Source organism: Penicillium pulvis (genome assembly GCF_028828015.1).
Source record: "Penicillium pulvis strain IBT 33274 chromosome Unknown scaffold_8_segment0_segment0, whole genome shotgun sequence".
Lineage (NCBI taxonomy): Eukaryota > Fungi > Ascomycota > Eurotiomycetes > Eurotiales > Aspergillaceae > Penicillium > Penicillium pulvis.
Genome location: NW_026643080.1, coordinates 3,095,199 through 3,119,188, shown reverse-complemented (window position 1 = coordinate 3,119,188; position 23,990 = coordinate 3,095,199). Strand labels below are relative to the sequence as shown.

The window sequence follows — 23,990 nt, the reverse complement described above, 5'->3', positions numbered from 1 at the left end:
TGAGTTTCCACCACCATCACTTCGAATGAAGGCACATTTCACCGTGTACAAGCTGTGTACCCAAGTGGGTCATAGCACATGGGCTGACAGCCTAGATCCTTCGGTATCGTGAAATATTAATGTAGATTATGGCGGGACACGAAAATAAGTTAGCGGCAAAGTATCCCGTATATAGGGTACATAATCCATATGTTTCCCTGTTTCTTTAGCCCCATGCCCCAGTGACCCCAGACGTGTACGGCAAGGTCCCCCGTGCCCCTATGCGACCATCATGTCAACAAACGGATACACAAATTGTGTAGAGGGGACATTCTACGGCTTCACCAACACCGAAAACAACGAATTTTACCCGGGCGAATCCTTGAATCTGCAGTGGGGGTCCATCGAAGATGGAGAACTCCCCTTGAATATTACTTTGGGCCGACCAGGAGGAGGTTTAGTGGACCAGATCGTCGGTTCGTGCATCCATCCCCGTTCCCCAAGTACTCCACGATGGATCACTAATATAGACTCTTGCAGTGGATGCGACCTTCTCCACCACCAGCACCCTGTACCAAATCGTCTCAAATACCACCGCAAACTGCACTCTGGAGCAATATAGCTGGGCCATACCTTCCGACTTCAATACCAGTAGCCCGGAGTATCAGATCGGCTTGTTTGATGGCTCGGCCCTTCGTGGAGATAATAATAATGGATGGAGGGCCTGGAGCCCGGATTTCTATATCCGAGATAAATCCGACGCGGTCTCAGCATCGAAGACGGCTTCTGTTAGTGGGTTATTGACTGCGACCGCGCAAACTAGTCCAACGGCTGCTACAACTTCATCATCCACCTCTACCTCCTCCAGCCATAGCTCCTCAAATTCAACGGCGATCGGTGTCGGTGTCGGGGTGGGTGTTGGCGTTGCAGCGCTCATTGCATTAGGCCTTTTCTGGTTTCTCTGGCGGAGGCGAAAGTATAATGCTTTGAACCAAGATCATCAAGATCATTCGGATGTTGCGGAAATGTCCGGCAGGGATCGATCTGAGCTTCCGGGGGCTATACCGATGACGGACAGGAAAACAACGGAACTGCCTGCTCAAGACCATGTGGTGGCATACGAAGCTCAGGAATTGGAAAGTGGACCAGGTGGACATGGAGGCGCAAAGGTGAAGCCTATACATGAGATGGAGTAATGTACTTCTATATTGTTCAGATTAGATAATTAATGACACGACTCGAGTGGGCTCGAAGTGCGTAGGATTCAATTGACGGGTTGGTGATTGCGCCGGCACTATGTAATCAAATTCTAAGATTGGTCCAGCAGTAGCTATTTTTGAGATACGATTAAATTATTTTAAACCCTAATCGATATTTGAAAAGTCATATAACGTATAATAGTTCTCGGAAGTTTCTACGAGTTTTGGACATACTAAATTGGTTGAGTTTCGCATGTTCGGGAAGGAAAAAGGTTGGGATTATATTGGCTAAATTGCGAATACACACATCAACCAGTACCAAGTGGTCGAGCGGAAACTCGACTATTTCATCTTCCTTGGTCTAGTGGTCATGATTTCCGCTTGTCATTAACACCGATAAGCGCGGGAGACCGGGGTTCGATTCCCCGAGGGAGAGATTTCTTTTTGCTTTTTGAATAATGTCTCCATCTTCCTCCTACCTTATTCATATTGTGAGCCATTGGGTATGATGATGTTAATTTTTTTACATTATCAAAGCATCTGAAGATGTATTGACGTTCCCTTGCAACGATGCCTCAGGTTTTAACGCTTGCACCAATGGTAAGGTAAAATGTTCATTTCATGATCTACATATATATCAACAAGATCTAGCGCAAATCTACGCTTCTTGGGTGACATCTGTAGGAGCTCAAGAATTTAGTTTTCTTTTTTAGAAGACCCCTTATCGGCCTCATCTTTTCCACCCTTGTTCTCGTCGCTCTCAGGCTGCTTGTTGGCTTCCGTCTTGGACGAGTCCTGCTTCGAAGATGATTCTTGACTGTCAGATGGCTTGGCAGCGTCGGACTGAAGATTGAATTGTCAGTTGCTGTTGAGTAACTTCAATATATCGAGAGGATCACCAACCTTATCATTCTTTGAGTCTTCAGACGATTCCTCCTTCTTAGGTTCTTGTGACGATTCCTCCTTCTTGGGTTCTTCAGAGGATTCTTCCTTCTTGGAATCCTTCTTCTTTTCCTCCTTGGGCTCGTCCTGTTTGCTGTCCTCTGGCTTCTTCTCAGCAGACTCCTTTTGCTCCGGCTTCTCGTCATCCTTCTTTTCCTCCTTCTTTTCCTCCTTCTTTTCCTCCTTCTTTCCCTCCTTATCTTCCTCCTTTCCATCGGTAGATTCTGTCGACTTGCTATCCTCCTTGGACGGTTGCTCAGCCTCATCCGCGGACTTCTCCTCACTACTTCCCTTCTTAGCAGGCTCTTCCTTATCCTCTACATCCGCAGCAGCCTCCTTCTCATCGGACTCGTCCTTGTGCTCATCACCGTGGCCATGGCCGTGGGAATCATCATGAGGCTTCTTCTCCGGACCCGCTTGCAGCAGCCAGTAGATCATTGGACCGCTAATTCCGACAGAGCCTAGGAACCTGCATTACCAGAAAGAGGTCAGTAAATGAATCTGCGTTTACTTCCAAAAACAAAGACGTCTCAAGCCAATTCGCTTTTAGGGAAATGCATACCATGGCAAATCACTACTAGCATGGTCCTCATAGCCCTTGTCATTCTTCCCACTGGAATACAATCTCCGTCCTAACAGCTGGGCTGAACGGCTTGCCCTGGGAGCTGCGCGGAAACCCTGGGCGGTGGTGACAGCCCGCAATGCTGAGCGACGTGCAAAGATTCCAGCCATGATTGTAGGTATGGATTGAATAACCAGGTACGAATGGTGATAAATGGATGGAGAATCAGACAGGCGTGATAGGGTGAGGAAGGAGAGAGAGGAAATCTTCGAGGGACAAGTACCCACAGACGTAGCCTGCAGCTAGGTGCGTCTCCCCTCTCACCCTGGAATAACGAGCTAAGGCCCAGTTTCCGGGGTCGTAAGACCAGGTTCCCAGCCGCTTTCGCTGGTCTGTGCGCGATGCGACAGTGATGTAATGGCGTACTTTAGTTGGCATTACCCCTGTAATTTCTAGCTTTGGATTAAACTATTGCTCGGGAGCTTATAATATCTATTTTTGTGTCCCTTCAGTTGAGCCAATTGGTTGAGCCAATTGGTTCCGAGTAGAAATCTGAATACTGAGGAATGTATTTGTTGTTCTGGTTAAAGCTCCAGTGGCCGGTGGAGAGAGGGGTCCCGCCTATCAGATTAGATCTTGGTGATGATATCCTTTGCTAAGTTCAATACAAGTACGACCATGAATGTACGTATAGAGTTGCTGTAGAATCAATTGAAATATATATTGGAGTCCTACTTTGATATTTTATGGTCACCACTCGTTCGATTCATTCAAGTTAGTGAAAACGATGGCGCTTGACTTGGAGATTCAAGGCCCCGGCGACATGCACATGTCTTTATCAAAACTCACTTGCCTAATGGACCTGAAGAGCGCTTGACTGATACATCAACTTACTGCGATCTAAGAAGGATGATAAACACAATCAAAATGAAATTGACACTTAAGACGTTTGGTTCTAGATAGGCTTGTCATGTGATTGCCTGTGGCATGAATCAGGCCTCAGGCATTAACAGACCTAAAGTGAAGCTCCTGCCTCAGGCGACAACCCCACGTTGATATCACTATCACGAACTCGGCCCTCTTCTCTTGAAAGCTACCTCTGAGCTCTTTTCCCAATTCTACCACATACATAACCATTTCGTGGAGGCCCAACACAATTATGGCAGACCGGCAAGTAACTCAGCAGAACATAATCGGTCTGCTGGGCAAGCTAGATGACCCCGACGCCGATTTGCGGTATATGTCCTTGAACGACCTCTATGGGATCCTGAGCAATCCCCAATCAACATTTATCTCAAGTGACCATCGCTCTGCACAAGGCCTTGCTGAAGGCTTATTGAAAGCGTTGGATGACCAGCACGGCGATGTCCAAAATCAAGCGCTGAAATGGTTTGCCCCCCGCGTGTATCATCCCAGGCTGTACAGATAACTAACCTCCAGCCCTACCACAGTCTTGGCCCGCTGGCTATCCGATTGCCATTTGAAATACTCACAATCCTCCTCGAGAAGTTGACCGACATGACCGCTTCCCAAACCATCGATACTTCCGTCCCCAACACCGCCCTGCGTACGATTGTCGATACTCTCCCTCGGCCCCAAGCCGGCCAGCCCGCCCCGCAGAACGTCGTTACCGCATACTCCGCCGTCTCAAAGATCCTGATCCCTCGACTAACAGGACCGACTCAGTCAGCATCAGGTAGACGAGGCTCGGTAGTGCGGGGTATGTTGGAGAAAGATCCGTCCAAGGGCTTCAGCAGTGAGGCAATCGATGTGCTTATTAAGGTTGTGACATGCTTCGGTCCGCTCCTCCAGGAGTCTGAGCTGGCTACCCTCCAAGAGCCAGTTATGGCCATCATCCACAATGACACGGCTGGAACCGTTGTCACCAAGCGTGCGCTGACGGCCATCTCGGCGCTGGTCCTCTACTTCTCCGACAACCAGCTCAACTCCTTTGTTGCCCGCCTGATAGAAGCCTTATCATCATCTAAGATCTCTACCGTGCACCGCCGCCATTTAATTGCCGCCATCGGCACAATCGCTCGCAGTGCCCCTGCGAAGTTCGGCCCCCACTTGAATAGCCTGGCACCTTTCGTCTTTGCCGCAGCGGGAGAGGACGGTATTGTAAACTGAGTGACTACCGCTATCGCTCGCATCCTCTGCGAGAACCTTTCCCCGATGAGCATGGCAGCTGGTCCAAAAAGTTCCCAGGCTTGAGGAATGGAATTACTACTTTGGAAGCGACTGGGAAGGGTCTTGTATGAATCAGAAACGAATATCATCCTGGAGTATCCACTCCATAGCATAATGGATGTCTAGCATGACCAAAATTTAACGATACCCATGTTAATTTTTCGTTCTAATGACATGAATATCATTCAAGTCATTTCGGGTTGACTGTAAGCTGTCTTGCAAATCACAGCGACTCCGGAGCTCGCTGACTGCCTTTCGTACCTTCCTCAGTGATGCGGCTTGCCGAAGTTAGAATCAACAAACCACTTTGCTCCTTCCATAACCATGCTAACTCGAGCGTACCTTCCAATCCCCATATTCTCGTACCGTTTCCCATTTCATTCCTTGCCATGTAAACTTCTCTCCCCCAAGACTGTTGTCTGCATAGCCAGCTTACTATACATCATACTTGTTCATTGTACTGTCATATTCCAAAATGCACTTTACACACTCATTGCTTCTCTTTGGCATTTTCGCTGGAATCGCGTTGAGCTCTCTTGGCGCGCGATATGCGCCAATCACTCCTGATCCAAATGTTGAGCCGGCACCGATCATCGGGCATCGTCAGCACTTTTTACCCTGGCATGTTCAAAACAACCCTACAGAAACCGAGGGCCTATTCGAGCCTGCCACGCCGGCAGATGCACCCAAGCACCCTTTGGAGCGTCGTGAGCAAAAGCTCGCTAGCCCCCTTGACTACCGCTGCGGTGAAAAACATGGAAGATGCCCCAGTGGTACCTGCTGCTCCAGCGCAGGTAAGCCAGAGAGGACATCCTTGAAATGATTGCAATGATTCTCACACGAGTTAACCCAAGGTTTCTGCGGCACTACAAAGGCACACTGTCGTTCTCCAGACTGCAAGATCGACTATGGCCAATGCGATGCCCACAAAACACCGAAAGGTCCTCCCACGAAGGACATCATGCGGCCCAAAGTCGGAGTTGTTCCATATGGTCCGCAACAAATCCGATCTTGCTCAGTCCCAGGAACGGTGGCTTTGACGTTTGATGATGGTCCCTCTCGATATACCGGTGATCTTCTTGAGCTACTCGACAGGTATGAGGCACCGGCAACATTTTTCGTCACTGGCATCAACAACGGCAAGGGTGCAATCGATGATCCTGACTTGCCTTGGGCTTCCTTGATTGAACGTATGGTGCTCGGTGGTCATCAAATTGCCAGTCATACCTGGTCTCACGAGGATCTCAGCAAGATTACACCCACTCAACGTATTGATCAGATGGTCAAGAATGAAGCTGCTCTTCGGAACATCATGGGAAGTTTCCCCACCTATATGCGCCCACCGTTTTCCAGTTGTGAAGAGGGATCTGGATGTCGTGAAGATCTGGGTCGCATGGGATACCATATCGTGTTGTATGATGTGGACACGGACGACTACAAAAATGACAATCCGGGCTTGATTCAGAAATCGAAGGACATGTTTGACAAGGCTTTGGCTTCTGGAAATCCTGCCTCACATTCTTGGTTGATCATTGCCCACGATGCCCACGAACAGACTGTTCACAACCTCACAGAACACATGCTGCAAACAATGTCACGCCTCGGATACCGCCCTGTCACCGTCGGTGAATGCCTTCGAGACCCACGAGAGATGTGGTACCGCAAAGATAGCCGCTGGACCGGGCACATACAGAAAAATACCAAGATTTCCCACCAACAAGTATCAGTTGACGGTACTTGTGGCAAGAACTACACTTGTTCGGGCTCTAGCTTCGGACTGTGTTGCGGTCAGTGGAATCTCTGCGGAAACAGCTCCAGTCATTGCGGGCAAGGTTGTCAAAAGGGTGCTGGCTACTGCGCCGTGGAAGTACCCCACAATGGCGATGCGTGGGACTCAACTGTTCCGAAGAAAGGGAATAAATCAGAGGGAGACTCCGAGTTTCGAAACCTCGGTACTGCGGCCGTGACATCTTTGTTCCTGGCATTGATTGTGGCGATTTGGATGTGATGGATCAGCGTCTTTGATCAAAAGTACCCTTCGATTTTGATTATTGTTTTGGCGTCGAAGTTGAAATTCTCGACATTATATTTATAGCTACGCATGATGCTTTCAGTCTTCTGCCACTCCTTGTTTTCGATTGCCGGTGGTTGCATGGCGAATTGTGTTTCCCAGAATGATCCCGTGAGATAGTCGAGAAATAAGGGTGGCTTTACTGTATACAATCCTGTTTCAAAGCAACTGCATCCTTAAACAAAAGTTTCTTTCCATGCCGACTTTTATGTCAGACGCGATGTTAGAGTTCATCCGAATTTCCAAATTAGGGATTTCCTGTTCGGGGAGTAAGCCGGGCCAAAGACGATACTCACATTTCTACTTCATTCATGAAAATAGTGTCTATCATTCCAAGTAGCCTGGAAGAAAACAAACATCCAAATTCTGCTCAATAATACTGATTCAAAACAATTTATATCATGCAAATGTGTAAGCTCGTTCTACTGGCTTTAGAACGGTAGATGCAAGTCCACCCCGCAGATGATGCCAATGTGAGATGGGGGCCATAATTGAACAAACCGATACATGAACAGTAGATACCCAAAAGGGAAATAATATAGAGCAATAGAGCATGTCACCAGACCCCCAAAAAATAGAACAAGCCGAGATACATAAGCTGTAGGTTGTCTCCTAGTCACGAAAAATCCTGAAATCTCTTCCCATCTTGCTGCTCCCCTACAGAACTCCCTACAGAATCAAGACCTTTTAAGGCTCTTCCGATCACGCCAATCCGAAATAAAAAGTAACAATGAAGCTTTTCGACGTACTCCTCCCTCCAGCAATGATTGTCCTGGCCATGACCAATGCCGTCACGAGCACGGTGCTCCGACTCGAAGAGATGGCTAGGGTATTCACAATGTCGGTATCAGTCTCCGCGGCTATTGTTAAGGAATCACCTGCTTCGAAATGGAGGGGTAGGCGCGATATGAAATTGTGCACTCGTGCACAAGGGATGACTGAGTGAATAATGAATTATGAGCGATAAAAGGTATTTAGTGTGATACTCGGATGCACATGAAATATTTGGAATGCATGGCTTTTCGAGGACGGGATCAGTTGCTAATGTAGACTTTGGTAGACCCTCTACTCCTTACTATACCCACGGACCGATTGAGTTGATGTCCACTGAGGTCTTTGTTAGTTGCACATGTGGCAGATGGATGGACTACCGGAGAGATGAAAAGATATTATCCAGTATATATTACTTGAAGTAATGATAACCATGACTTATAATTGGAAAGATTAGCCTTCGAATCACGAATGGTTCATAACAAAAATTCAATAAGCAATGTAGAGCAGGGGTATAATAAAGAAGCGCAGGAAAAAATAAAACCAGTACCAGGAACAATAACTCCAGACTCAAGGGACGGACACCGACCAGAATCAAGGAAAACCTAAGCATGAACGAGAATGAAGCAAAAAAAAACTCATTTGCGCACAATTTTGAGCAATGGTGCGATCCGAGCCCGCTTGCTCAGACCAACACGGTATGGTACCTTGCTAGTCGATGAAATGGGGCTGTGCTTGGCTGGTCCTTTCCGAGTATTTGTGCTACCAGCGACAGGTGTACTCGGATTTTGATCTGGTTTTGAAGGGGTTTGTGGAGGTGCCTCGCTCCGATCATTGGCTTGAGGCACAGGAGGATCTGCTTGGGGTGGTGGCATTGAGTTCTCTGCTCCAACGGCCTTTGTTAAATGTTTTGGATCGGATGAACTTCCAGCTGGGTTCGTGTTGACTTTCAGGACCACGATTTTACTGTTTGATGGGGCAACCTGCTCTTCTGTGACTTGCGTTGGGGCAGTCTCTAGAGGCTGCTCTAAAGGCTGCTTCCGCTTGCGCCCGCGTTTCTTGGGGGCAGGTTTACCACCGGATTTTGTCGTAGTGGAGCTCTCCTCAGTAGAAGCGGTTAGATCTGGTTGTGGTGTTCCAAGGTGATTGGAGTCAGCAGTGGTTGACTCCGTATCTGGATTGTTCTTTCCTTCTATCTCCCCAATTGCCAGAGGCCGCGAGTCGACCCAAACAACATCGTCATCAGCATCTGACACTCGAGCTTTGGAAATGGCAGAGGCCGCTTTCGTCCGTTTAGATTTTTTCTTCTTGGGCTCTTTGGTAGATGACTTGCCAGAATTCTCGGGCAATGTAGGTGGTATGTTGGTCTTGTCGGCAGAGCCAGCCTCATCCACGACTGGTGTGTTTTCGGCCCCAGTTCCGCCATTCTCAGTTGCAATGGAATTTTCCGGCACGTATTTGCTGGGAGATTCTACAGAAGCAGCCTGCGGAGAATCCTCTGGCAAAGATTTCGCGGTCAGCTTACTTGAGCTAGGCTGATGGCCCCCAACAATGGCGAGTTCGTCATCGTCATCATCTTCCGGGAGAGGCTTTTTTGTTTGACGAGCACGCTTTACGGCCGAGGGGACTTCCACGTAAACAGCGGGTAGAGCAAGCTCATCATACGTGCTCGCCGGAGAATGTTGCGGAGACACGAGACCAGACCTCGGATTCTCCTGTTTGCCCTTGCTCAAACCTGGTGATGCGACGGATGAAAGAGGTTCAGTATCATGCGGGGAACAAGCCATGGATTGCATTGGTTGCGAAGGCTGTAAATTCTTTCTCAAAGGGAGATCAGCTAGATTTTCACCGGTTTGGATCGATGTGGAACCCGTGAAACCGTCTGATGGTGAATCAACATGGGTCGAGGCAGCCGGCGTACTATAGTCATAGGCGGGCGCAACGCCCGGCACAAGAAGCTGCGTCGCCTCATACGGCGCATTATTAGATACCTCACCATATCCGAATTGCCCATGAGCCACTGGGTTCATCTGCTGATACTGATATGACTGCATAGTCGGGAATGATCCTGGCTGGGAGATTTCGCTGGGGTAAAAGGTCACGGTGGCAGGGACACGCTGGGCACCGCTAGAAGCATCGTCAAACAATCGTTCTTGCGCGATTCCAATTTCTGTCATCATTGCACCTATAGGGCAGTCAGCATGTGATCACTGCCAAGTGGTTGTACACCGGGAGACAACCGTCATTTGACCGCGACGCACTAATTGATCCACCCCCGCCTTCATTGGTCGAGGGAATCCATCTTTCTTCACGCTGTTGCTGGGATGCAGTAGAACCTGTATGTGTTCCTTGCGACTGTAAGAATTGATCGAAGTTGACATTCAATTGAGGTCCTGGGAAGCCTTCTGTGATTGTATGCTCATCCGGGTATGTTTCTTGTTGCGCGAGATGATCGTGATGTTGGTCTGTTGGGGGTTCCGGGTCTTGGAGAGGGTCAGGGGAAGCTGGGAAATCATCCTCAATGAGAGGCTCCTCCTCATCGGAATCCTGAATGACCTTATCCCAACCCATTTCGAGCAATGCGATTCGAGAAGTGGGAAAAGTGGGCTTATCGAACGCGTTTGGATAAACACGTCGCCACGTGATGATAAGCGAAGTATACAGAACTACATCAAACATTGGCCATTGTTCTTGTCTCTTTTATGATATCCACCGAGCAAGATCACTCGATAGAATATTACTGATATTTATAGTCAACAAACTCGCAAGTTGTTCGTCTATTCTAGGAGCTGCGGCTTCGAGGCCTCAGTGTCTTTGTATCTTATTACATGAAACAATCTCTTTTTATATCCATCATAACATTGAAGCTACGTAAATCGGATTGACTATATTCAACTGAATGAGAACAGTTCCATTCACTACTTACATTCGGATATAATTGAGTACTTAAGACTCGCAAGCAATTCACTTAAATAGTGAGTATCTACCTATCCAAAAACAAAACCAATATCCTATTATACTTATCATGTCAGCCTTCAATACATTCCAGCAATGTGGTGAGCAGTGTGCAGCATGGCTCAGGTGCCCTGACCCCGATTGTCCTATCAAATTCTCGGGTCTAACACTCCAAAACCTGCACGACGAAGGTTGGAGCGAAAACATCGAGCGAATCGACCTCCCACACAACTACCAGTTACGAGTCTCCGAGGTCGGATTCTCCTTAAGCTGCGTATACTCTAGATTCACTATTGAGCGGTTTGATGTCTACGGCCAGTGGGAGGGAGTCAACGGACCAGGTGTGGTAATCATTGAATCGGTTGTACGAACTGAGAACTCTGGCCTCCCATATTCTTCTCAACTGACTAAAGCTGTTTACCAGCATGAATACGAGCTTAAGACGCTGAATTTTGTTTTCATGAATAACGTTGTTAACGAGGAGACCTTGAGGTTTGTGCGCGAGTTCATCTACAATGAGGAAAGGTACAAGAAGCTTGACAATATTCAGGAGGCCCCACGGAAATCCTTCGAAAGGGACACACCCCAGTATCACCAGCTTTTGGGTACAAGGATGGGTAAGCTTGTTGTATATTTTTTGTTGAATTCCTTTGTACCAGGTACTCGGCATATTGGGCGCGTTGTCACTTGGTTTCAGAGTTATAGACTGCAGCTACGGTTTGATATTGATTGAACCCGCTAAGTGCGCTGGTTGAAATGAGTTTGGGATTGGAAAATGGCAATACCGGAAGTTGGCTAGATTGGAAGATGAGTAAATTTCAAACTCAAGATTCTCAAAAATTTACAGGATTCGTGGCGCGAGACTAGTGATTGACCTTTGGTTGACCGTCCCCTCAATTTTGACTACCATATAGCATTTAAGGTAGTGATTGGGGATCGCAAAAGCTCAAGTACTTATGTCCAATGATTTCACTCATATCAGCAAAGCTTTTTGGACTCGACTGTCACTTATTTAGTAAAGAGTTATAAGGACCCCAAGGTTGCTGATGAATGTAATACAACGGATGTACCCACAGATCGAATAGAGTGCTATTGACATGCAAGACTTGGCGCCCAGGGAAAAATATATCTAGGGAATAAAAAAGGCTAATGCACGATGCAGGATCGTAAATGCAAAAGAAGCTCTGGTAAGACCGCCCAACGGAAGACAATGAGCGCCAAACTCTTCCACCAACAGATGCATGGGAGAAGTCTCAAATATCCTTGGGACACTGAAAAGCACAGAGCCAACAGTCCAGAACAAGACTGTAAGAATGAAAGAATAGAAATATGCGACGAACAAATATTCCATGCAAAATTTGTCAAAAGGCACCGGGTATCTCAAGCTTGAGCAGTAGACACGAATGCATGCATCGAAGTATCGGGACTGAATTACAGAACACCTCCCGGTAAATTTATTTGTCCTGGTCTCCCACCTTCAAACCCGGCACTGTTAGGAGCCGAACCGGGAGCCGCAGTGTAAGGATTGTCAGGGTGAATTTTTCGCAACATGAACATCGGTTTCCGGCCCTCTCTCTCTAGTTGTTTAAAAAGTAAGAGTGGTTTCTCATCCAAGCCTAAGCACCGTTCTTGGTCACCGTAGACGATGTAAAGCGCGTAATCCTTCGGGTCATGATGAATATTGTACTTCCTCAATGCGGCAGGGAGAACCTTATAGCAAGGATCGTCCCAAGAGACACGGAATGATTTGAATATTTCGACACTGGCAGGACCGGCACCAGCACCAGCACCAGATCGAGGATCAACTCGAGAGGCAGAGGATGGGGTTTCCGTACGAGCGGTAGGCAGCTGACTGGGCGTGACTCGGTCTAGTCGAGATGACGCTCTTGGAGTATCCTCGGGATGGTCATGCATCATGCGACTGGAAGCGGAACTAGGTTGGGAGTAGGATCGAGAGTTGAGAGTTTGGTGTTGGGTGGTATGCGCATTCGGGGAGGTTGGTGAAGGGACGCCTGGGGAATGCTGTAAACCACTGTTCATTGAAGCGGTCAAGTGGGAAGAGGCAGCCAAGGCCGCTGAGGATGGGTCCAGGTTCCCGTCATGATGGTGCCTACCTTCATAAATGGAAGGCGGAATGTATGTTGGTGAGTTGTTTTTAGGAGTGGCACCGCCATAGGCGCGCTTGGAGAAGGCGCGGGCTAGTTTCGATGAAGAGTGATTATCTGTGAGGGTGATTTGCGAGGGTGAAACAAGAGTTGCGCTATCATGGTGGTTGTCCCTGGAGGATTCCATTGTTGAAGGAGGTGGTAATGGTTGCGATCGGTCTTTGGCCATCTTGATCATGGGTAGAATCTCTTCTCGTAGCCGTCGGTATTCGTCCGCGAGCCGACGCAACTCTCCCTCGACTGAATAAATCTTCTGGTCTCGAATCTGGATAGACTGAATTAAACGAGCAATATCATCCTGTGTCGCGTTTTCGTTCATGCTCTGATCCGCGGCTGTTTTGACTAGGTCAGTAGGTATATAGCTATCATGGCGGACGGGTCTTACACAATGGGATGTAGTGGTCAACATCAAGAGGAACATTCTGTCTGATTTTGATTTCGTAGACGCTCTTTAGAATGGTCAATCGATGTCCCACACTGTTAATTCCCATTTCTTTCAATTCATCGTGCCTCAATGCGACGAGTGCCTCCCCCACGATTCCATTTTCTGGCGAAATCTATCAGCACCAGTCTTGTCATCACTCAGATGAATCCAACTTACCTCGAAAAGTTCCACAATACTGCAACAATCCTAGAGATGTCAGGAAATCCGAACATTCATCTGCTGTCCAGTCGGAGATAATCGCCCGGGGAGTGCGCGGGACATCGCTAGGATAGCCGAATTTGGTCGGTGTATGTTCGGAGGAAGGGATATCGGAGTCAATAGGGGAGGCCTCGGAATCAGTTTGAAGGTGCGGGGATGTAAATACGCTGCGCTCATATTCGTCATCCGCATCGGAGTCTGCGTCGTGGTAGGAGGTGTGGAGAGACATGGTGGCACGGAGTATTCAGGGGGCACGGTTTCCAAGCCAAATCAGTATGTATGAGTGCCTATAGTGCAGCCAGAGCAGGAGATGTCCGAGCCGGCTAAGTGGAAGAGGGCGTGGCTTGGGGAGGAGATATGCGACAAAGGACCAAGCTCATGGGAGGGCGGCTAGATCGTCGAAGGCGAGAGGGGAGGTTTCAACGTGTCAGGCGCACATCAAAATCCCGATAGCCTGGTAGATGGATGGAATGGAATGTTGGTGCCAGACAACACACGTTCGGTCTGGTGCGATGGACTTTTGCGATGAGTAGGCGCCTGTTGACGAGTTCAAGGGTAGGCGCGGGAGCCAGAGCGGGGAAAGCTGTCCGGCGCGAAGGGAAGTTGGTAGCCCCAAAGAAAGACCAAAGACCAATGAATTTCGGCTAGTAAATGGTCGAGTTTCCAAGTGGGGAGTCCGATGGGCGACCGTGTAGGGGAAAATATTGAATCGAGTCTAGGGATTTAGGACTGAAGATGCAGCGTCGCGGGACAATCAATTGGCGGTGCACGTGACTGGGTCTGGACTCGGCCTTGCTTGACCCCTTTTACCGGTATATATCCACAGGTAGGGTGATAATATATTGAAGGAAAAGAAATGAGGTTCAAGTAAATAGTGGGATTGAGTTTCATGTGTAAAATCCCCGTCAAGGAACCTTCTCCGGGTGGGACCCGTCATGTCTTAGATCGTGATCAGCAGCAGTGAATGAAGAACAAGAGCTACCCCTTCCCCACATATTCCCGACCTATACACGCTTTGGGGAGATGTTCATGGTCAGAAGCTTGGATTGCTATATAATGCAAGAATAAAAGAAATAGGACTTATGCCACATAAAACAAGCATTGCGAACTGTGTACACTATACTATAGTTAGCTGATATTTGAGTGTGGTCAAGCCCCGTGTTTCAAATGCCAAATCTTATATGAGCCTTCCAAGGTACGCTTCTAAATCTCTGAAAGATTAAGTATTACTACCCAAAGACAAATGCCTGTGTATCAACTTTGGTAGATATCAAGACTATAAACTTGGATGCTATGCACGTTAAGGTTTTTCTGGTTGCTCCTACATACCGGATTATATAGAAATGGGCGAATCACCATGACACATAGGAAAAGAGAATCGTAGAGAACTAAGCCATATTATTGGAAAAGCCTCAAAAAGCCCATATGAAAATAGAAACAAGACAGTGTAGTCTTGATAGTGATGACGATAGATGTATTGAAGTCACCACATTCACCGCCCGTGCCCTATGCCGATTGGCCTGTGCTGGAGATTCCGATCGGGGATGGTTTGATTCTTCCTGGTTCATTGCACGTCACCAATTGACATTCACTGGCTTGGGTTGTATGTGAATGCCATATCCATCCCTGTGTGTGCAATGGGCGCATATTTCTGACCCGGTTTCCTTTTGACCGACCCTATCCTCTCCTTCTCCTCCCGGATCGCATCAACTACACCTCCGCATCCGCAACCGTTTTGCGCCTGACACCTAGCTCTCACCAGCGAGCTCCAATCACTCCACTGAGGTCAGTCACTGTCTATTGCTAACCAGCGATGGCCAAATACCTGCCTATAAACCCTGCCGCAAGGGCCTACTTGCCACAGCGCTAACTCCGATCGCCGCATAGACAGGCCGGACCGCGGAACCTTCGTCATTCACCATATCCACTTTTTCCTGCACTGGAACAAACTCCCTTCCAGCCCTGCGAGTAATCATAATCTGCCTTTTCGAACAAAAGTCCATTCTACCAGGGGCAGGATCCCCTTTTCTTCCCATTGACCTCCCCTCCAAACACCCGAGTCGCGAGCCGGAAAAGCCCCAGGCGCATACAAAATACACACAGTCGTTACCCTGGGACTACTTGGGAGAACTTGTGTGAAGTGACTTGAGGTACATCCGAGGCCTTTTCTCATCATCTAAGAATTGAAACCATCGCAAGCACACGACAGAACAAATTGAGCGCTCACCGGTGGGTCTGAACCCCACCAACAGCTCTAGACACTATGCCGTCCTCCACCCCCGATGCGCTCGAGTCTGACCTCCTTACAAAACTTTCCGCCACATCTGCCCTCGAAGACCTACAAGAATCTCTTCTTGGCTCCCTGCATCGCGTGGGCTGGACCGAGCGGATTACCAGCCTCGCCACCGAACTCCTCCGCGCCGGCCGCTGCGAGACCTTCGATGATGTTATGGCAGCAGTAATCGCCTCCGCGGAAGGCAGAAGCCACCCAGCCCTGGGTGCAAAGCACACAGAGAACGGCGAGTCATCGACCAACGGAGCCGCCAAAGAGGGAAAGGCAAATGGGACAAAGAAAGGCGGCTCCGACGACAAGAACGCAGATGGCCCATATGATCCACTGAAGTACATCGAAGAAGTGAATGTGCGTATTCCGGATGACGTGGTGGCCGAAGGAGTTCGCGGGTTAAAAGACATATTGCGGGATATGGTTGACCTGGAGGATGAGACGAACGGGGATAAGAAATGACCCGTTTTCAGCTCCTGGGAGTTTGAGATACGAACCTGCATGGCGGTGATTCACGTTATTTTCCTTTTTTTCTTGCGGAGTATTGACCTGGTTTTCGGGAATGGCTACGGCATCGGATTCGACATGTGCCCATCTACGATCTTTGGGCATTTGTGCATGAGGGGTGCTCTCGCATCAAACTGAATAGACAATTGCATTGCGCTGGGGACGTTAAGTCCCCTAAGAACATGATACAAATTGAGATTTTTTTAATATGCAAATTTGCATCCAATGTCTTGTGCTAGTTTGGACCCGTATGCTCCGTGTGTACAGTATACGCTAGACACAATATGTATGAAAGGGCGAGAATAACCAGATATTTTCATGTAATAATCGAGCATCGAAAATACTAGGCAAGCGCTTTTCGTGAAATCTGTCGTACCTGTAGACCAAGAAGCTTCGAGTCAAGAGCCGCAAAGACTAAAATCTACGTGTCTGCATGCCAGCCGCAACAGGAAGACATGGACCATGTGACGACGAGCTAATCAATTAAGCTAATCCAATCCTTTCAGTCTGCCTCCTTAGCTTTCGGACTCCTCACATCCGAGTCGGAACTGGCATTACCCACAGCGGTTTACTCTATGGGGATAGCCGACTAGAGCACTGCGGGGAAATGCCTAGAGGAGGAAACGTGGGGGCATAAATGCACCGATCTCGCATGTATAAAAATAAGCCAAACTATGTGTGCTTCCAAAGTTGGTTCATTGCAGCAATATACCTATTTTACCGCAGCTTGATATCATAATGCCGCAACTTCCTCGCTATGAATATACCGGCCCGGTGGATTGTAGCATCCCACCGGACCGCAAAGTTCTGAAGGGGAAGAGTGTCATTATCACAGGAGGTAAGTATTCCCACTGTCAAAAGAGCATGCATTTGACCCGGTGCTGATCGTATTACAGGCGCAAATGGCATGGGTGAAGAAACAGCACGCGCATTTGCCGCAGAGGGGTATGGCAATTCGACTCGCAATGAGATACAAGCACAAGCTTATTCTATTTCAGGGCATTTATCACAATCGCAGATCTAGATGAAGCACGAGGCAATAATTTGGCTGCTGAACTAAGCCCGTTCGTCCTACCGATCTTCAAGCTATAAAATAATGAACTAAACACAGCTGGATCCACAGGAACGCCCAGTTCATCAAGTGCAACATTACTTCTTGGGAAGAGCAAGTCGCGATGTTCGAAGTGGCAATTAAGAACTCGCCATATAAAAGCTGTGATATTGTCATCGCGAATGCTGGTATCAGCCGCGCCTCTGGGGATGATCTTTGGCCACTAGATGGTATGAAATCAATGAGACTTAGTGGGAAGAACAAAAAGCTGACACAAATAGACCCGAACGACGCACCAGTCAAGCCAAAACTCAATATTGTCAATGTAAACCTGATTGGCACAATGTATACGTGGAAATTGGCAGTTCACTACTTCCGCAAACAACCTGATACCGAGGACCGAGATCGATGCTTCATTATTACCGGAAGCTTAGTTGCGTGGATCGACTCTCCAGTAAGCTTTTGTGAATTATATTAAGCAAATCTAACGTTTCTAGGCAAACTGGCAATACACCAGCAGCAAATATGGACTTCGAGGACTGATGAGAACAGCCCGTCGAAATTCTCATGAACAGGGAATCAGAATTAACTATGTGGCGCCATGGTAGGCATGATGCAACGTATGTTCCTGTAAGAAAATACTAACACACACACAGTTATATCAAAAGCGCCATTCGCTCAGCTGCCTATGAGGCCCAGCTTATCTCTAAAGGCGTCGAGTTTGCTCCCCAGGAAGATGTTGCGATGTGCATGATGAAACTTGCGACGGATCGAACGATAAATGGTAAGTTTGACGGAAAGACCATGCTGACATTGACAAACGCTGATGATGGGATTAGGCCACTCGCTCATGATTACACCGCGGTCTGTTGCGAAGGAAGGGTTCAAAGATGTGGACCAGGATGACCATGTGGAGGAAGGATTTTTGAAGCGCAACCAGGAGATTCAGCTGAGGGTTATTGAGGACCAATGGGTACCTGGATGGAACAAAGGAATGACTGCAGAAGGGGCAAAGAAGGCCTAAATGGTGCTTTCTGAAATTTAAGACCTCATACTGTAGTGACCCGGGCTATTTAAACAGTATATGTAAACTCTGGGTGATCTGTTCCCAACTCATCAAACGACTTGGTGCGATTCTTCTCCCACAGTTCTGACCCAACATCTGCAGCTTTAGCCCGGTTCCGAGCGATGAAGTAAAGATCCAAAGCACCTATTGTAGTAATCAGAACACACAAAAAACCTATAGTTGTCAAGGTTCCCTCGAGATACCGCGGCTTATGCATGTACGTATAGCTCACAGCCAGGCCCCCAAATTGACCAAAGGCATTCTGTATCGAAATGACTAGAGCACGTCTAGAAAGCCCGACGGTGTTCACACAAAGAAATGTGAGAGTAAGTGGAATCAATGAGTAAACACTGAAACTGATAATGTAGAGGGCAAATACTCGTGGACCCTTGCTGGATAGCGCTGCCAGCATCGTGAATCCAATGGCCGAGACAACCGCTAGACCCAATATTAGAGGGCCACGCAATTGAAGCCGGTCGCTATAGTAGCAGAAAAAGTTCACGGATAAAAAACTGACGATGCACACAGGGATCGTAAGGAGTTGGCTCTCCACTGCGCTGAACCCGAGACCGTCGATGATTGTTGGAAGAAAATTAGCGAACCCAGATGCTGCCCACAGGACGCAGAAATGTGCAATCAGCATACCGTAAGTTTCTGGCTTACGAAATATAGTTATTGCTTCTCTAATATTGCTTGCTCTGTCGACGGTATTTCCGGCTCGTTGTGTGCGGGCGATACAAATTCCCTTCTCTTCTTCCGAGAAGTACTTTTTCACTTTAGTTGGAGATGACGGATAGAAGTATAATATGACTGGCCCGAATAAGATGGGAAACGTCCCCTCAAGTAGAAAAAGCACCTGCCAGGACCTTAAGGTGTTTGAGTGAACATTATGCTGGACCCCCCAGGCAATCAGTCCATTGAAAGCACCGGCTAGGGCACCGAAGGAGATCCAGAGCCCTGTTCTCGTGGCGATTTCCTCTTTCGTGTACCACATTGTTAAATATACGGTATTTATCTGAGTCAAGCCTTCGGCTGCTCCAATAAGAACCCGGAGTAGGCTTGGTAGGACCACACTTGTGGAAAAGAGTAGCATGATAGTGCAAATTCCCCACGTAATGTTCGCAAATCCAAGTAGGATATATGCCTCGACGAATCGGATCAGAAGGCCGCTAACAGGCTGGCTGATTATGGAGCCGACATGGAACATTGATACCACAGTCGAGAACTGAGTGGCAGAGAGGTGGTTGTCCTTTTTGAACCCTGCTAGTCTGGCATTTCCAATATCGGAACGATCCATGGATGAGAAGAAATGATTCATGGCACATATGGGTAGAATCAGGAGATCGATCTTTCGTAAGATCTTTCGGTCCAGCACACGTTGCTCTTCTGTCAGCATTGGAGTTACGGGTTGCTCCGAGGGAGGTTTCATCTTTTCGTTGACACCAGCCTGAGCCGACTGATCATCATCGGCCAACGCTGTGATTCCATTCGAGGCCATGTTTTGTGTTGATAGAGTACCGGAGATATATATAGATTCTGTAGAGCGCGCAAAAATTTCACAAGCGAACGGCACTATACATATATGATAATTTTGTTGTGATGTTCATAAATAAAATAATCCTAACAGCATGTTTTCAATTGTTTCAAACCTTCCGGAAGACTCTAGCTTGACAACCTTGGAGCTTGAGCTGGAACAGTCAATTGCGCAATGTAAAGTTTCACCTTTGAATCACACGGTTCCACTGGCTCCCAGAGTTCTAGTGACCACGTTCTCCAGCTGTATTCCCCCATATGCAGCTCCAGAGGTTCCGAGCGAGGCAAGAACTGATGTTCCTATAGATAGGTCCTATCACCGAGCTCAACAAAACCTGTACACCCCGGCCACCATGTGCGGGATTTTAATGTCCATAAATGCCTCCGTCTACCTCGTACCGGTCACTCTGGGAAAACCTGATATTCCAATCCTGCCTATTGGCCCTCGCTCTTCTTCCCACTTTTCCTTTAGTCACAATGGAAGTCGAAAACTTTGGCACGGTGGACCGTCTTGACCCCTCACATAGCTCTTGAATTAGGGTATCTCGGAAATACCCCAGCATGGTCTTGTGCAGCGAACAACAGGTTTTTTTTACTACATATACGTGCCACAGAATTACTACAAACTCGAAGGTCTGAGCCTTATGGTCCTCATTCATTAAGGCTCGCGCAATGCACCAGAGCTACGCAAACAATTTTCCGAATTCGCGAAACAGAACTCATGCATTGTTCTTGCCCCACTATTAAGACTTGGACGAAATGATCCCTACAACTGTGGAGGGTATGAAGTCATCAAACATAATTTGCGCTGTGATCAGGTTTTACTTTTATGGTCGATCAAGTTGGCGCAAGATATAGACGTCTTCATAGAGCAATTCTTTATCTTCGGATTAAGTAGTGGTGCCCAGTTTGTGCATCGCTTTGAATGTCTGTATCCGCAACGATCGAGAGCTATCGCCTGTGGCGCCCCAGGCTCTCAGACCCTTCTTGACGTTACTCGACCTTATCCAGAAGGAGTGAAAGATCTGAAGCAGATATTTGGGTTGAAAATGCAATGGCGCCAATTATGCTCGAAACCGTAGTGTTTTATTGTTGTGAACGTCGATACTGGTACCCTCTATGCCACGGCGCGGGAAGAGCTGTTGATCCTACTCAGCATGGTAGATACTCGAAAAGGCATGGCGCACAGCTGGTGCTATTTATATCTCCATGTTGTGCCTGTGCCTCTCACCAGGAGGAATTGATGATAGGTAGTGTCATATCATTCTTTAAAAAGTGTCAGAAATTTCGAGTTGAAAGTGTACAATTCAGGATTGTCCTTGTACATGGAAGTTTACAAAATTTCCCCAAGTGTCACCGAACAACTCATATAGTCCCTTTCTCTTCCTATCATACATATAAAGGCTGTATGGAGCCTGGGGAATCCTAGCGGGGTCATTCACCAGCTCATTAGCTCAATCGGTCTTAATCTCCCAAGGACCAGCCTTGGGATTACTCAAGGCCCACGTTATTCCGTCACTCATGACTTCGTCCCACTTTTTGCTCGCCCTTTCCAAGTCATTCCCGTACCGCCGGAATCCATGAGGGACACCGCGGAGAACAGTGACATCCGTAGGGACGCTGAAAATATCTTGAGTTAGCAACAAAACCCAAAACGAAACTGTGACAACTTGATATCACCTACCCGTTGTCATTTAGAAGCTTGGAATAAAAGAGTGCCTCATCCCGCAAAGGATCTCTCCCAGCAATTCCAAAAGTCGTGGGAGGCAGATTCTTAACTTCCTCCGCAGTCGCATTTCCAGGATTCATCCGGAGATCACGACTTGCGTCTTCCGGAAGAGGCAACCCCAGCATTTTCAAGAAGAAATCGAGCCGGCTCATCGGCAGAATAGGCGCATCAGCACATTGCACAAGGCTCGACAATTCAGGACTGCGAAGCATCTCCTTCCGCGTTCCATAGTATGACGTAGCAACAAGGCACGGAATCATGAGGACCTGACCCCGAATCTTTGGGCAAGCTGCCAAGCGCTTATTGTCACCTCGAAGTTGAGCAAGAGCAAGGGACGCCGTCAATTGACCACCGGCAGAAATACCGCCCACAACGACCTGGTCACCAAGACCGCCCAGCTCGGTGATATGCTCATGAACCCAGACAAAAGCGTCCTCCACATCGTCCCAAGCTGTCGGGTATTGGTATTCTGGGGTATGGCGATAGTTTATGTTGAACACGGCAACTGGTGTGCCTTTTTCTTGTCGGGAAGCTACGATTCGGGAGCAGATCGCATCTTCGGAGGCGAGGGTTCCGAAGACGTAGCCTCCTCCATGGATGTGAATGTACAGTGGAAGTGGTTGTGAGAGTGGAATGCCTGCGGGACGGTAGGTGCGTGCTTCTAGAGTTGCTCCGTCACGAGTGGGCACTTTGTGATCGTGGATTTGGACCTTGGAGCTGAGGCCTGAGCCCAGAAAACGTTAGCTTAAGTAGATTTTTGTGCAATGCTGAAATAATATTTAGTCACTGACCTTGGTCAATCATAGCCTGAGCTGCGATATCCTCGCGATTCTTGTTCAAGAAGTCCTTCAATTCCTTCGGCGTGAGCTGAGGCATTTTGGGCAAAGTCGGCTCGAGTGCGAGCCATTCTGCGCTAGGCACGCCATATTCAGTGAAATCAGCCATTATGTGAGTATTTACTATGTTAGAACTTTAAAGCGTCGTGTATATTAAGCGGAAATGCAGGATGAAGAACGTGCGGGGGATCTTCATCTTAAAAAGAGAGCGTCGCCGCCTCGCCGATCTTCAGCGGAATGTAAGCCCCGTCGGCCATTTATTTGCCCGAAGTCCTACAGTTTATTGTGTTTCCTAAATTTGCGCTCTCTGACAAATCGGGCAAAGTTTGTGTCCGTGTCCGTTCTTCTATAGCTATACATCGATTCAGGTACCGGCCAGCAGACCTCGGTTCGGCTTGGAGGGGAACCGAACCCCGCAGAACCAGCCAAAATGGGGAAGCCGGTGTTCTGTCCGGTACCAACGTCAATAGACCGAGTGCTAATATGTAGACAACAATGTAAAATGGGCTCTTCAATCTCCAAATTGGTCTAAAATAAAAGTGCCAATCAACCATGGGATCAATCATGGATGCCAATATACCGACCGAACCTCCTTCCCGCTCCTTGAAAGGCAAAGTAGCCATCGTGACAGGTGCAGGCTGCCTGGGAGAAGGAATAGGCAATGGCCGCGCAATATCGATCCTGTTAGCCAACGATGGCTGTGATGTGGTCTGCGTCGATCTAAACGTGGAATGGGCGAACAGAACCGTCGAGATGATTACCTCCCAACCTAGCCGTGGACGCGCGATTTGTTTCCGGGCAGATGTCACATGTGAAAAGGATTGTGAAGCAGCAGTGAGACTCGCAGTTGAGAGGTTTGGTCGCCTTGATATCCTGGTCAATAATGTCGGGATCGGTGGCGCGGCGGGAACGGCTGTCGATGTGGACATGGGAGAGTGGGCTAAGAGCATGGAGATCAATGTGGGAAGTATGGTCAAAATGAGCAAGTATGCTATACCAAAGATGACACAGAATGAGGGTGAAACCAAAGGAAGTATTGTGAATATGGGCAGTGTTGCTGGACTGAAAGGTGGCACGCCGCATCTGTTATATCCCACCGCGAAGGGAGCAGTGGTGAACCTGACACGTGCGATGGCTGCGCATCATGCTACAGAGGGCATAAGGGTCAATTGTGTCTGTCCAGGTGTAAGTTAGTTGCTTTGTGACGTGGGGCTCTTGCACTGACTTCTCTCAGATGCTTTACACGCCCATGATGTATGGGAATGGTATGAGTGAGGAGGCTCGAGAGGCTCGACGGAAGCGTAGCCTGTTGGGCACAGAAGGAAATGGGTGGGATTGTGCTGGAGCAGTGGTGTTCCTTGCAGGTCCTCATGCTCGATGGATGACAGGAGTGATTCTTCCTGTTGATGCTGGGACAACGGCAGCAGTTGGGATTGGAATGACCAAGAGTGCCAGTGTCAACGCATGATAATAGATGAAATTGAACAAAATATAACTTGTGACAATT

The 23,990-nt window shown here is 48.1% G+C and overlaps 13 protein-coding genes across 13 annotated transcripts; 8 read left to right on the top strand and 5 right to left on the bottom strand.

The window, feature by feature from the left end:
• Positions 1-271: 271 nt before the first annotated feature.
• On the top strand, positions 272-1,175 carry N7503_010588 (uncharacterized protein; the record flags this gene model as incomplete). The annotated part of the gene is made up of 2 exons (XM_057070134.1): positions 272-455; positions 520-1,175. 2 exons carry the CDS (start codon positions 272-274, stop codon positions 1,173-1,175), a joined length of 840 nt encoding a protein of 279 aa, XP_056916745.1.
• Positions 1,176-1,874: 699 nt separating this feature from the next.
• Positions 1,875-2,962, bottom strand: N7503_010587 (uncharacterized protein; the record flags this gene model as incomplete). Its single annotated transcript, XM_057070133.1, has 3 exons — positions 2,683-2,962; positions 2,082-2,589; positions 1,875-2,021 (listed from the first exon to the last, which is right to left on the bottom strand). The coding sequence occupies exons 1-3, from the start codon at positions 2,850-2,852 to the stop codon at positions 1,875-1,877; spliced, it is 825 nt and encodes a 274-aa protein (XP_056916744.1). The 5' UTR covers positions 2,853-2,962.
• Positions 2,963-3,841: 879 nt separating this feature from the next.
• Positions 3,842-4,812, top strand: N7503_010586 (uncharacterized protein; the record flags this gene model as incomplete). Its single annotated transcript, XM_057070132.1, has 2 exons — positions 3,842-4,071; positions 4,134-4,812. The coding sequence occupies 2 exons, from the start codon at positions 3,842-3,844 to the stop codon at positions 4,810-4,812; spliced, it is 909 nt and encodes a 302-aa protein (XP_056916743.1).
• Positions 4,813-5,347: 535 nt separating this feature from the next.
• On the top strand, positions 5,348-6,880 carry N7503_010585 (chitin deacetylase CDA6; the record flags this gene model as incomplete). Its single annotated transcript, XM_057070131.1, has 2 exons — positions 5,348-5,666; positions 5,727-6,880. 2 exons carry the CDS (start codon positions 5,348-5,350, stop codon positions 6,878-6,880), a joined length of 1,473 nt encoding a protein of 490 aa, XP_056916742.1.
• Positions 6,881-7,673: 793 nt separating this feature from the next.
• On the top strand, positions 7,674-7,889 carry N7503_010584 (uncharacterized protein; the record flags this gene model as incomplete). Its single annotated transcript, XM_057070130.1, has 1 exon — positions 7,674-7,889. One exon carries the CDS (start codon positions 7,674-7,676, stop codon positions 7,887-7,889), a length of 216 nt encoding a protein of 71 aa, XP_056916741.1.
• Positions 7,890-8,352: 463 nt separating this feature from the next.
• On the bottom strand, positions 8,353-10,285 carry N7503_010583 (uncharacterized protein; the record flags this gene model as incomplete). The annotated part of the gene is made up of 2 exons (XM_057070129.1): positions 8,353-9,899; positions 9,976-10,285. 2 exons carry the CDS (start codon positions 10,283-10,285, stop codon positions 8,353-8,355), a joined length of 1,857 nt encoding a protein of 618 aa, XP_056916740.1.
• A 454-nt stretch (positions 10,286-10,739) lies between these two features.
• On the top strand, positions 10,740-11,402 carry N7503_010582 (uncharacterized protein; the record flags this gene model as incomplete). Its single annotated transcript, XM_057070128.1, has 2 exons — positions 10,740-11,286; positions 11,329-11,402. The coding sequence occupies 2 exons, from the start codon at positions 10,740-10,742 to the stop codon at positions 11,400-11,402; spliced, it is 621 nt and encodes a 206-aa protein (XP_056916739.1).
• Positions 11,403-11,994: 592 nt separating this feature from the next.
• On the bottom strand, positions 11,995-13,926 carry N7503_010581 (adaptor protein STE50). Its single transcript, XM_057070127.1, has 3 exons — positions 13,436-13,926; positions 13,220-13,381; positions 11,995-13,167 (listed from the first exon to the last, which is right to left on the bottom strand). The coding sequence occupies exons 1-3, from the start codon at positions 13,704-13,706 to the stop codon at positions 12,101-12,103; spliced, it is 1,500 nt and encodes a 499-aa protein (XP_056916738.1). The 5' UTR covers positions 13,707-13,926; the 3' UTR covers positions 11,995-12,100.
• A 1,814-nt stretch (positions 13,927-15,740) lies between these two features.
• Positions 15,741-16,223, top strand: N7503_010580 (uncharacterized protein; the record flags this gene model as incomplete). Its single annotated transcript, XM_057070126.1, has 1 exon — positions 15,741-16,223. The coding sequence occupies one exon, from the start codon at positions 15,741-15,743 to the stop codon at positions 16,221-16,223; it is 483 nt and encodes a 160-aa protein (XP_056916737.1).
• Positions 16,224-17,006: 783 nt separating this feature from the next.
• Positions 17,007-18,343, top strand: N7503_010579 (uncharacterized protein; the record flags this gene model as incomplete). Its single annotated transcript, XM_057070125.1, has 8 exons — positions 17,007-17,106; positions 17,165-17,213; positions 17,267-17,332; positions 17,392-17,549; positions 17,601-17,773; positions 17,817-17,923; positions 17,976-18,103; positions 18,159-18,343. 8 exons carry the CDS (start codon positions 17,007-17,009, stop codon positions 18,341-18,343), a joined length of 966 nt encoding a protein of 321 aa, XP_056916736.1.
• A 49-nt stretch (positions 18,344-18,392) lies between these two features.
• N7503_010578 (uncharacterized protein) lies at positions 18,393-19,883 on the bottom strand (the record flags this gene model as incomplete). The annotated part of the gene is made up of 1 exon (XM_057070124.1): positions 18,393-19,883. The coding sequence occupies one exon, from the start codon at positions 19,881-19,883 to the stop codon at positions 18,393-18,395; it is 1,491 nt and encodes a 496-aa protein (XP_056916735.1).
• Positions 19,884-21,372: 1,489 nt separating this feature from the next.
• Positions 21,373-22,592, bottom strand: N7503_010577 (alpha/beta hydrolase; the record flags this gene model as incomplete). Its single annotated transcript, XM_057070123.1, has 3 exons — positions 21,373-21,538; positions 21,603-22,371; positions 22,439-22,592. 3 exons carry the CDS (start codon positions 22,590-22,592, stop codon positions 21,373-21,375), a joined length of 1,089 nt encoding a protein of 362 aa, XP_056916734.1.
• A 455-nt stretch (positions 22,593-23,047) lies between these two features.
• N7503_010576 (SDR family NAD(P)-dependent oxidoreductase) lies at positions 23,048-23,951 on the top strand (the record flags this gene model as incomplete). The annotated part of the gene is made up of 2 exons (XM_057070122.1): positions 23,048-23,668; positions 23,718-23,951. 2 exons carry the CDS (start codon positions 23,048-23,050, stop codon positions 23,949-23,951), a joined length of 855 nt encoding a protein of 284 aa, XP_056916733.1.
• Positions 23,952-23,990: the final 39 nt, after the last annotated feature.

Bases quoted from the DNA above. Each gene is read 5' to 3' on its own strand.
- N7503_010581 (XM_057070127.1), bottom strand. From the start codon at position 13,706: ATGTCTCTCCACACCTCCTACCACGACGCAGACTCCGATGCGGATGAC. The intron at 13,382-13,435 runs GTAAGTTGGATT...AGATTTCGCCAG, and splicing joins GTATTGTGGAACTTTTCGAG to AAAATGGAATCGTGGGGGAG. The intron at 13,168-13,219 runs GTAAGACCCGTC...TAGTCAAAACAG, and splicing joins TGACCACTACATCCCATTGT to CCGCGGATCAGAGCATGAAC.